General features: G+C 34.8%; 1 protein-coding gene and 1 pseudogene across 1 annotated transcript; one reads left to right on the forward strand and one right to left on the reverse strand.

Annotated features, from left to right (window-relative positions):
• Positions 1-2460: 2460 nt before the first annotated feature.
• On the reverse strand, positions 2461-10452 carry LOC114513000 (annotated as a pseudogene).
• On the forward strand, positions 2882-11787 carry LOC114513359 (olfactory receptor 6C70-like). Its single transcript, XM_028532661.2, has 2 exons — positions 2882-3291; positions 10551-11787. Exon 2 carries the CDS (start codon positions 10573-10575, stop codon positions 11509-11511), a length of 939 nt encoding a protein of 312 aa, XP_028388462.1. The 5' UTR covers positions 2882-3291; positions 10551-10572; the 3' UTR covers positions 11512-11787.
• The last annotated feature ends 603 nt before the right edge of the window (positions 11788-12390 follow it).

Genomic DNA, 12390 nt, shown 5'->3' on the forward strand with positions numbered 1-12390 from the left:
TCTGAGGAAGTTCCATACTGTTTTCCAAAGTGGTTGTACCAGTCTGCAGTCCCACCAACAGTGCACTAGGGTCCCCATTTCTCCACAATCTCTCCAACACTTGTTTGTTTCTTTGTTTATGATGGCCATTCTGACTGGTGTAAAGTGGTATCTCACTGTGGTTTTAATTTGCATCTCTCTGATAGCTAGCGATATTGAACATCTTTTCATGTGTCTCTGGATCCTCTGTATGTCCTCCTTGGAGAAGTGTTTGTTCAAGTCCCTTGCCCATTTCTTAGTTGGGTTGCTTGTCTTCTTAGAGTGGAGTCATGTAAGTTCTTTATATATTTTGGAGATTAAACCCTTGTCTGAGGTATCATTGGCAAATATGTTTTCCCATACATTTGGTTCTCTTTTTATTTTAATACTATTTTCTTTAGCTGTGCAGAAGTTTTTTATTTTGATGAGATCCCATTTGTTTATTCTTTCCTTTATGTCCCTTGCTCTAGGGGACATGTCAGCAAAAATGTTTTTGCGTGAAATATCTGAGATTTTCCTACCTACGTTCTCCTCTAGGACTTTAATGGTGTCATGGTTTATATTTAAGTCTTTTATCCATCTTGAATTTATTTTGGATAAGGTGTAAGTTGGTGCTTGAGTTTCATCTTTTTGCATGTAGCTGTCCAGTTCTCCCAACACCATTTGTTGAACAGGCTATTTTTACTCCATTTTATGTTGCTGCCCCCTTTGTCAAATATTAATTGGTCATAGAAGCTTGGGTTTATCTCTGGGCTCTCTTTTCTGTTCCACTGGTCCATGTGCCTGTTTTTATGCCAGTACCAGTCTGTTTTGATTACAGTTGCCTTGTAATATAGTTTAGTATCAGGTATTGTGACCCCTCCTACTTTATTCTTCTTTCTCAATATTACAGCAGCTATTCGGGGTCATTTATGGTTCCATATAAATTTTTGAAGTGTTTGTTCTATGTTGTGAAATATGCCATTGGTACTTTAATAGGTATTGCACTAAATCTGCAAATTCCTTTGGGTAGTATGGACATTTTGATGATGTTAATTCTTCCAGTCCGTGAACACGGTATATGTTTCCATTTGTTTGTGTCTTTCTTGATTTCTTTCCTCAGTGTTATGTAGTTTTCTGAATATAGGTCTTTTACCTCTTTGGTTAGGTTTATTCCTAGGTATTTTATTTTTCTTTTTGCTATTTCAAATGGGATTTTTTTCTTGATTTCTGCTTCTGCTGTTTCATTGATGGTGTACAGAAATGCCTTTGGTTTCTGGATATTGACTTTATATCCCACTGTTTTGCCAAATTCATTTATTAGGTCAAGCAGTTTTTTGGCTGAGTCTATAGGATTTTCTATGTACACTATCATGTCATCTGCAAACAGTGACAGTTTTGTTTCCTCCTTTCCGATTTGAATGCCTTTTATTTCTTTTTCTTGTCTGATCCCTGTGGCTAAAACTTCTAGTCCTATATTGAATAGAAGTGGTGAAAGTGGACAGCCTTGTCTTGTTCCTGATCTTAGTGGAAAAGGTTTTAATTTTTGGCCATTGAGTATGATGTTGGTTGTAGGTCTCTCATATTCTTTTTTCTTCTTTCTTCTGCCAAGAAGTATTCTATTGTATAAATATGTACCTTTAAATAAAATTTGGATTTTTAACCATATTATTATTTTATATATGTTGAAGTTTAAACTGCCATGTTACAAGAGAAAAACTACAATGAATATAAGAGCAAATAAAGAAACAGTATTTCACAATGAATAAGAAACCAATGAGGTATTCCTTTATTTGTTATAATAACTCACATGTTTGGAAAAAGCCACGAAATCCTCCAAAAGAATTATCTTGGCATCTTGGTCCCTATGGATTACCAATGATTCAAAATAATCTGCTAGTCTGCAGTGTCTACATGATTGTCTTGAAATGAGTATTTTCATTTTCTTGGCTTTTATTATTTATTTATATTTTAAATTTATTTTTATTGTATTCTATCACCATTTATCCTCCTTATACCCTCTTCCACTCTCCGCCCCCCACAATTACCACACTGTTGTCCATGTCCAGGAGTCCTTTTTCTTTTTTGCTCCATCCCTCTATCCCCTAACCAACTCCCTCCCTGCAGAGCCTGGAGGACATTATGCTGGAGAATATTATGCTAAGTAAAATAAGCCAGTCAGAGAAAAACAAATAATATATGATTTCACTTATATGTGGAATCTAATGAATAAATTGAACTAACAAGTGAAATAGAGACAGACTCTTAGAGAGAAGACTGGTAGTTGATTTGACTTTTAGTTGGGGGCATGGGTAAGAGGTGGTCCTCAACCAGTAAACTCCCCTACACCAACTGTGAGCTGAGGACTGGGGCTGCACCTCAGATGAGTCTCCTGTGCTTTCTGCTCCCCTACAGAGCTCCTTTCCCGCTGGCTCCAAGGACAGGAGGGACCGCAGAAGTCATTCACTTGGACAGGACATCAGATGACTCAGACACCAGCTTCCCATCGCGGGTCTCAATCTTCTTCACAACCACGGTCTTGGAGGAGCTGGTGTGGGTGAAGGAGGAGCCAGAGCTCCTGCCAGAGCCCAGGCTGGCCTGGAAGCCCAGGCCGTGGTTGGGGTTCCCATAGCTGGTGGTCTTGGTATTTCTTTAATTTCATTTTTGTTATTTACACTATTACAGATGTTCCCATTCCTCCCCCACTTTGTTCACCTCCACCCAATCCTCCTTGCTACTTCCCTCACGCCACCACCACACTGTTGTCTCTGCCATGGGTTATGTATATATGTTGTTTGGCCATCCCTTCATCTTGTTGGTTTCAAATTATTTAAAAGGAGTGAATGATTTTCTATAAGAAATCTAAGGGGATAGTGTCTCTAAGGAGAAATAGGAAAGATGAAAAAATATTCAATAGTGCTTATACCAGTTGGCCATGTTTCAAGCTAATCAACTCAGCGAGAATAAATTTTAGGAATGTTTCCAAAGTGGGATTAGTTGGACACACCTAAGTTATTTTGGTATTAAAAGAGAGAGTTTATCAGAGATCTTTGTTATCCAAAGCATAGATACTACCATATGTTCAGATATACTTGATAGAAAAATTGCATCATTAAAATAGTCACTCTTTAGGTCTGTGATTTTAATGAACTTGAGAAGTTGTTCTATATTAATTTCCCTGCCTAAAAAATTAAATATTGATTTCCAGTAAGTATGTTTGGCTTTTGTTATAGCTGATCCTTTCTCATGTAATCTAGAGAAAAAGAAGAAAGATACCAACATATACTGCCAATGGTAAGTAAAATAGTGGTGTTACTTTTCTTTCAAAAATTTAAGAATAATTACAAATACCATATAAATTACATACAAATAAATAGCAGTGATTTAAAGGTGATATTTTATTAGTGCTCTTTGAATAAAACCTTAATTCTCATTTGCTATTTTATATATCCTCAATGCAAGAGCATGCATTTTTGATGTGTGCACTTGTACCTGCCTTTCTAATACATTAATGTTTAAACCAGAAACCACAATGTAGAATGGTGGAGAGAATGGTGATTATTTTACTGCTCTCTCTATAAAAACAGCCTGAACAACCCTAGAAATAGATAAAAAATATCAAGGTTGAAGGAGATTATTTTCCTGGAGAATTGCCTTCACATGTTTTGCTACATTTTTAAAAGTAGAAATAAAAGTAGCTCTTTTGGAAGTGCTAATTTTAATCAACACTTTGAGCAATGACAACAACACTGATAATTATTGATTGCCAAATCTGCACTGGGTTGTAGAACACATATCTGCTTTGTGGTTTAAAAGTACTCTGACATCAATATTGAGCCTACAGGAATGTTCAATGTATTTAGTATAAAAAGTGGAAGTTAGAATAAGGGCATATTAAAAGTGAACAGGGCCAAATGAAGGTAAGATCAAGGAAGAGAGATTTAGATTCATCATGGTTACATAAAACCTATCATTTCTATCAATAGGTAATTGATGTAGTGAATAGGAGGTAATTATTTTAATTTCCCAGTGAATAGGAGGTAATTCACTGGGAAATTAAAATAAGAAGAGAAGAAACACGCTAAAAATATAAAATGAAAAACTATGATTTGCTAAAGGAATATAATTGTTAATCTAAATAATGTGAGCTTTGTGAGTTCAGAACAGGCAAAAAATGGTTGGGAAAATTTAATTAGTATGAAGGAATGTAATTTAAATAATTTATTTAAAAGAAGAAAATGTATGCTATATGACATTATTTTTTTTTTTCTGTCAGTGCTTATGGTCTAAGTTTATTTAGAAATAGTTTACCTGTTTTACAAATTGGAAACAAAGATTTCCTGAGATTAAGAAGAAAATGAAGTGCATCAGTGGATTTATTTTAGTTGAAAATATGACTCTAAAATATTTGGCAATCAGTGCTCTGAATTCACTAATAGTTTTTTTTATAAATTAGAGAAGTTTAAAAAAATAGGTTTTATTGAATAATGTCTTTTGATAAGCTGTTAACAATTAGTGAATTTTTATGAGGAATATAAATAAACTATGATTTAATATCTCATTAAAAGTATTATCAATAACTATTTTTATGTATTTGCAGAAATCATAACTAATGTGCCATATTAGATGTTATAAAATGGGCTTAATTTTTATGAACTTTTTTGTGATTTTGTATCTAAAACTTTTTTAGAATTTTAAATGAGAATATATATTCATCAATGTCCTCACTTAAAAATGTAATTATCTGAATGAATAAAATTATTTAAAGAATTATTATGTTAATTATTTATATTGCTTTCTATTTTTCACTCTTAAAGTATGCCATGTCATATAGCTTATCTGTAACATGAATATTGAATTGTCTTTTACAAAAGGTAAATTTTCCCTTATATATTCTAAACCTTTGTTTTCTCCTTACAAATTTATTTAGTCTGTTCACATTACTGGACTCTCTTATTTTTATAATAGTTTCAGGTCAATTGACCCAATCAGATCAATACAAAGTGAATCTACTTTTTTTAGCAATCAAGTATTTAAATTAATTTTATAATTTATAGTTTTCTCTTTTTAATCTTGTTTAATTGGTTAGAGATTTTAGGATACTGATGAACAATAGGGATCATCAGCATCTTTGTGTAGGTCTGATTCCAGTAAAAAAAAAATCTGCTGGAATTCAGTAATTATTAATATCCACCCACATAGTCCTCCTATTGTCAGAAACATTGGTATTGCATTAATTAAAGAATCCATATCTGACATTGAAGTATGAAGTGACATCCTCTAGAAGACTGCTACACACTCATGGTTTTTCTGTGTGCTGATCTCTTCTCTAATTGTTAAACAGTTAGTAGACATTGGTATATTCTGTATCTCATTTAATTCCGATGATTGAGGTCAAAATGATTTCATCTCCTTTTTAGCGATGAAACTTTAAAATGAGGACATTAATTTTCTCAAGATCCTATAACTAGTAACTTGATAGAATAGAATTTGCAAAAAGATCTCTCTTTGATTCTAAACTCTGAACTTGGCCACATTATGTTGTTTCTTATGTTTTTATTTTCATGTGTGATACGTAATGTTAAAAGAATCATTCTTAAACAATGAAAGGTGAGTCTAAACTCTTAACCTTAAAAGTGGATTGTCATTTGTCTCATTAGCCATTAATATGTTTTTGTTTCTCAGATAACTAGATACATAACTAGATTTTGTGTGGATTAGCAGTTTTAAATCCAGTTGCTAATTCCTAACCAGTTCCGACAATTGGGATAATTTGGCTCTGTTATTCACTCTATTTTCATTATTGGCCATTCAAGATTCTGAAAACCTATAATCACAAACATAAAATACTAGCAGGAAATAGTTGTTTTATCCAAATCATTACATTCTTTCTTTGCCAGTACTTCCTTGGATTAAATCACTGATTAGTTAAATGAGTCATTTGCTGGGGCCATGAGGACACAGGCAATGTGTCGAGAAAACTGATTCTTCACTGACACAGAGCTGCACCTGGAAAACAGGTTTACGTTCAGGATACCTGTAAATGGGTGGAGATTATGAAGAGATGTAATGCATTTTCCACATTTTTTCTTTTAATTATTTTTATTTGTTTTTGAACCTCAAGTTTTTTAAATGTAGGAATGAGATAGATTTAAGATTTCAACTTAATGTTATAATTCTAAATCAGTTACTCAGTTACACATTTCAAGTTGCAGTTGTAATATTATCAGTCTAATAGACCAATTTCTCTTAAATATGTACATGTTTTTATTTTAATAGTATACACATACATTTGTTTTAATAATAATTTCAAGTGTGCTGAAAAGTTGCAAAAATTCATATTTTGTTTCATTGGCTGTATCATTCTCTCCTTTGTGGTGTGTGTGTGTGTCTGTTTTTTTACATGAGTTATTTTTTAGAGTCAGTTACAGACATTATGTACCCCTTTGCCTAAACATTTCAGTGAGTATTTTCCTAAGAACAAGACATAACCTTCTTTTTATAGTTTCAGATTTTGTTTTCATAATTATCTTCCCATAGGAGCAATAATCTGCATTTCCATAGCAACACATTTAATATTCTACTCATCAAAGAGCTGGAAAAAGTAGGAATAAAGCACAAATACCATACTCTGCATCTATACAAATAAACTCAATACATTAAATATATTTTGTAGGCTGGCTGTACTTGCAGTATAACAGAACTCTGAGTATTAGATTCTGAGCATGTTCCTGCTGACCTCCACTTTGGTGAAAGTAAGGACAATGTTTACATTTGTAAACACGAGTTCTCCACTCTGACTATTCTCTGAAAGTAAAGACTTATGTTAATGGAAAAATTAAATGTGTAAATATGGAACCAATGCTTTTTACTGGACACCACATAGAATAACCCTGACATCCACAAGTCCATTTCTTAAATGTGAGCAGGGAGGGTGGCAAGAGGGTGCACTTGTATACGACTTGCATGTTGTTTAAGACTCTCTTGCATTGCTGCTGCAGAAGGCACTGAATCGCTCCTCATTTTTGTTTAATATGTGAGAAAAGAGTGAAAGTAAAAAACAATTCCAAGGCTGCAATTGATAATATGGTCTATGAACAAATGGTGTAAAATATCTTGTAAATGCTACCATGTCTGTTTAATCAGACTATTAATTGCTCAAATGAGCATTAACACGAGACTCTGGAAGTTTCTCCCTGGACCTAAAGGGTACAACTTTGAAATATTAATATGTCATTAAATACAACTGCCTAAATACAGTTTTAGTAAGACTGTTCAAAGTTAATCTCCAAACAATGATTGAAAATTAGCTGCTACCCTCAAAATTATGCAAGCAATTTAAGGAATCAAAACATCAAATTGATTAATGTTTTGAATCAGTCCTATAAAAATTTTTATCCTGATATACACCCACCCCAAGCACGCAAATGAGGATGTTATAAACTGTCTAAACTCCTGAACAGAATCATCTGTGACTAAAACCACTTCTGATAATCTACTTTAGTGTTTGCAGGAAGTCTAGCAAAACTAAGCGCACTGAATTTGCAACAGTAGCACTCTATGAGGAGAGGGACTGGGTGCAAACAAACAGGAAACCTCTCTAGGCTGCATCTGCCTGCAGAATGCACACTGCTGGTGTTTGGAGCCTCTTTCAAATTAATAGATTAGGAGATGCATCTAAACCACATCCGGTGAAAAAGGAATGCTTCAGAATAACCTTTTAGGTAATTCCTACAAAGAATCAAAATATTGGCAGCATAGTACTCTACATGTAAGTACTTCAAAAACAATCCTCTCATTTGGGCTGAAATTTGGTGGTATGAAGCATTTCCCGTGTCACATTACTGGCCTGTTACAACTCTAAATGAATCAAATTATTTTGGAAGAAAAAAAAGTATATATAAATTGATGGAAGCATTACCTCTTCTGTTACAGTGTATAAAAAGGTCCCCATAGTTCCTGTTTAGTGAGGAACCATGTGGTTTGGAGACAGTCACTATGTTGTTTTTTGTTTTGTTTTTGGTGTGGAAAATACCCATATTTCACAGAGAACTGAAGACATTTACAGAATCAGTTCCATATGCTACCTTCAGAACTTTCAAACTTCAGATCCATCTTTTATTGGACCAAGTAATATTGTAAAGCTTAAAATAGCTTCCTATCCCAATCTTGCCTCTGAAAACATTTAATAATTTAAATGTAGCTAATACGACAGGGAATAAATTTCCTTTTCAAAACATAACAAACACTTAAAATATTATTTTGTTTAACAAATAAGCCTTTAATTTTAGCAGCAAATATCAAATAAAATGCAAGGAAAATTCTCTAACAGAAAGATTACAGGAGAGCCCTAGCTGGTGTGGCTCAGTGGATTGAGCATGGGCTGTGAACCAAAGGATTGCCAGTTCAGTTCCCAGTCAGGGCACATGCCTGGGTTGAAGGTCAGGTCCCCAGTGGGGGCCACATGAGAGGCAACCACACATTGATGTTTCTCTCTCTCTCCTTCTCCTTTCCTTTCTCCCTCTCTAAAAATACAGGTTAAAAAAAGATTACAGGAAAAAGAATATGCCTTTGTCCCTTTTGTTTGGAACATAATTTGTCTAGAATTTGGCTTGCAAACTTTAAAATTTACTGCATTAAAATGTGACAGTACTTTTTCTGTTAATTCCTTCTGATGTCTTTAGAAAGCAAAAAAATGATTCACAAGTAGTGGGTACAATGGGTGATTTGGGGAAATGCTAATTAAAGAATTAATCTTTCTTAGCATTCAAAGCCATGACTGGAATGAAGTCTGGATTCCCTTAGACAAGTTCCAAGTCCATGAATGGCACATCAGTATTTTCCCCTTTCTGTAAAACTTAGCATAGCCCTCCTGCAATTCATCTTTGAATTCCTCTGCAGACATGGCAGTGGTGCCATGCTTGGCCTTTGGTGTTGCTGCTGCTGCTTTCTCCTTGATTCCCCCTCCTGGAACCCCCAAACTCAGGCCTGGATTAGCATAATCATTGTCCATGTATTTGAAAAGGGGCAAGTTGCAGATCTCTGACACTTGATCTTGGTCTTGCTGGTCATACCCTTCAAGAAGCTGCTCCAGTGCAGTACAATCTTCATAGCTCTCCCTGACACATCTGTCTGCAGCCACAGAGTTATTTCTGTGGAAATGAACTAAGACTTGAGGAATTGTTTTCTTATAACAAGTTGGATACTTCTCAATTTCCTTATAAATATATTTTTCTTTCTCAATAGGGAGTGCTGCCTCATCAAACCTTGTGTCCTTCTACTAGGAGTCCAGAAGCTTTCCCTAGTAATTCAACTGCCTAATGTAAACGTTCCTCATTTTCAAACCCATTAGCTGTCTGCTGACAGAACTGTACAGCCTTTTCTGAATCTACGTTTTCTATAAGCTTTCCAGCCCCCTCCAGTTCTATAGCTGCTGTGTCTGGGGTGCCATTTTTTCTATACATCTTGTTGGCTTTCTCAATCAGCTGAACAGCCCCTGGTAGTTTCTGCATCTCCTTCAACATCATGCCTGCTTGCTCATAGCCTTGGCAGCCTGAAAAAGAGCCCTGTTATTCTCATGGGCAACAGCTTCTCTCAGACAGGTGCCTTTTGCTTGCTCAAACTGTTTGGCATTTTTAAAAGCTACAGCTGCTTTTCCATATTCATAAGCAGCACTGTCATAATCTAGTTTCCACTTTAAAAAAAACCAGTTTTCATGAATTTCTTGGCTTTGGTGAGGTGCTGCAGCCCATTTATCTTCTGAGCCACCGTCTCCACTGTCCCAGACCTAGAAAGCAGGACATAATCTTATAGTATAACTACAATACTATTTGAATCAGGAAATTTAACATTGATATAATGCTATACCCACTTTACGATCCACCCTGAAATTTATATAATTCTTTATTTTTATGGTGTCAGTTGCATGTGCACAATGTCGAAGCCCTGAATAAATTATTATTATTTTTTTGTAAATGTGTCCATATCTGCTTTATATGCAGTTTTAATCTTTTCTTAGATTCAGTTAGCAGTTATTGTGTTGTGATATTACAGTCTTATGTCCTTTTCTTGGTCATTTCCTATGAATTTATTAGTAGTTCACAGAGAAGTTGTAAGAAGTTACAATGGGCATTAAGAAAATGTCGCTTCAATATAAAATCAAAAGTTTTAGAATTTATTTATAGATCTGAATTCATTATGTACTGGTATAATTTTATTTTAATGGTTAGTGAAAAATGAATGGATTATTTTTTAATTCCAAATCAAGATTTTATCTAATTGATATTGCAAATGAACACATTTTGAATTAGTTACAGATGACTAAAAGTTTGTAGGGGGGGGAAAGCCAATTATTATGGGTTTTGCTGGTTGAGTTGATTTCAGTAGTGCTTTATAAAGTAGTTTTGGCTGCACAGTTCTAGGTCATGTCTTCAGCATCACAGAGCATTACTTCATAAATGGATATGTTTGCAAATGTGAGTCTATTTATGTATCATTTACTGGATATAAAACTACTTATGTAGTTTCTTATTTTTATATCTTTTTATTTCTAGAATTTGAAATCTCAAAAGAGAAATGAAGAACCATACAAAACAGAGGGAGTTTATCCTTCTGGGACTGACAGATAATTCTCAGTTACAGATTGTAATTTTTTTATTTCTATTTCTGAATTACCTGCTGAGCATGATAGGAAACTTAACCATTATTGCCCTCTCGCAAATGGATCCCCATCTCAAGACCCCAATGTATTTCTTCCTCCAAAATTTCTCTTTTCTGGAAATATCATTCACAAGTGCTTGCATTCCCAGATTCCTAAACACCATTGTAACCAAGGAAAAGACCATTTCTTATAGTGGTTGCATATCTCAGTTATTTTTTTACTTTTTCTTGGGGGCTACAGAGTTTTTCCTTTTGGCGGTTATGTCCTATGACCGCTATGTTGCCATCTGCAAGCCTTTGCATTACACAACCATAATGTGCACTAGAGTTTGTCACCAGCTTGTACTCAGTTCTTGGGCAACTGGACTCTTGGTGATTTTCCCACTATTGAGTTTTATTCTTAACCTGGATTTCTGTGCTTCACATATCATTGACCATTTCATTTGTGACATTTCTCCTGTCATACAACTTTCTTGCTCAGACACACATTTACTAGAACTGATTACTTTTTTCTTAGCTGTGATAACCCTCCTTGTCACCTTGTTAGTAGTAATCCTTTCTTACTCTTACATCATTAAGACAATCCTAAAATTCCCTTCAGCTCAGCAAAAGAAAAAAGCCTTTTCTACCTGCTCTTCTCACATGATTGTTATAATCATCACTTATGGAAGTTGCATATTCATCTACATAAAGCCATCAGCAAATGAAAGAATCACTTTAAGCAAAGGAGTAGCTGTGCTCAATACTTCAATTGCTCCTTTGTTGAACCCATTCATTTATACTCTAAGGAACCAGCAAGTTAAACAAGCCTTCAAAAATGTGTTTAGAAAGACATTTTATGCTTTAGACAAGTAATAGTATTTATTGAAATAATTAACAGAAAAACATAAAAGGAACATGGAACAAAACCTATTTTGACTTTTCTAGTTTAAGAATCAATCTCTAATATTTAGTTAGGTGGATCACTTTACTAAAGCTTAGAAACTCTTTTACTTTATCAATTTAACTTTCTGTTCTTCCAAGTGAAACCTTACTGTGTATAGACATAAGAGAGTATGCTCAACATCACTAGCCATCAGAGAGATGCAAATTAAAACCATAGTGAGAGACCACTTCACAATGGTCAGAATGGACATCATAACCAGATCAACAAACAACAAATATTGGAGAGGATGTGGAGAAAAGGGGACCCTAGTACACTGTTGGTGGGAATCCAGACTGGTGCAGGTACTGTGGAAAACGGTATGGAATTTCCTCAGAAAACTAAAAATGGAACTGCCTTTTGCCCCAGCAATACTACTGCTGGGATTATACTCTAAGAATCCTGAAACACCAATTCAAAAGAACCTATGTACCCTAATGTTCATAGAAGGACAATTTAAAATAGCCAAGTGCTGGAAATGATAGGGGAATAAAGAGTTGGAAAATTTTAGTTTAAGGTAAATAGTTAATAAGCCTAGTAGATAATGTATATGTTAGAGCTATTGTTCCGGAACTGCAGGTATGGCCCACCCTGGCTCCCCGGAGAGACAGACGACCTCCTGGGGCACAGCTGGAGATATTTGAGTCATTGTGTTCCAGGGAGAGACAGACTACCACCAGAGACAGCTAATGGGGCAGGGCAAGAATTCTGCAGCTTTTAATCTAATTTTCCCTGAATATCAAAACCCCATACCACACTTTGTTCTCTGTTATAAAAAGGCTGGCTTGAAAGGAAATATAAGATGGTCTGTC

The sequence above is a fragment of the Phyllostomus discolor genome, chromosome 2 (assembly GCF_004126475.2).
Source record: "Phyllostomus discolor isolate MPI-MPIP mPhyDis1 chromosome 2, mPhyDis1.pri.v3, whole genome shotgun sequence".
In the NCBI taxonomy this organism is placed as follows: Eukaryota; Metazoa; Chordata; class Mammalia; order Chiroptera; family Phyllostomidae; genus Phyllostomus; species Phyllostomus discolor.

Excerpts from the sequence above, each read along its gene's own strand:
- LOC114513359 (XM_028532661.2), top strand. The coding sequence starts at position 10,573 with ATGAAGAACCATACAAAACAGAGGGAGTTTATCCTTCTGGGACTGACA.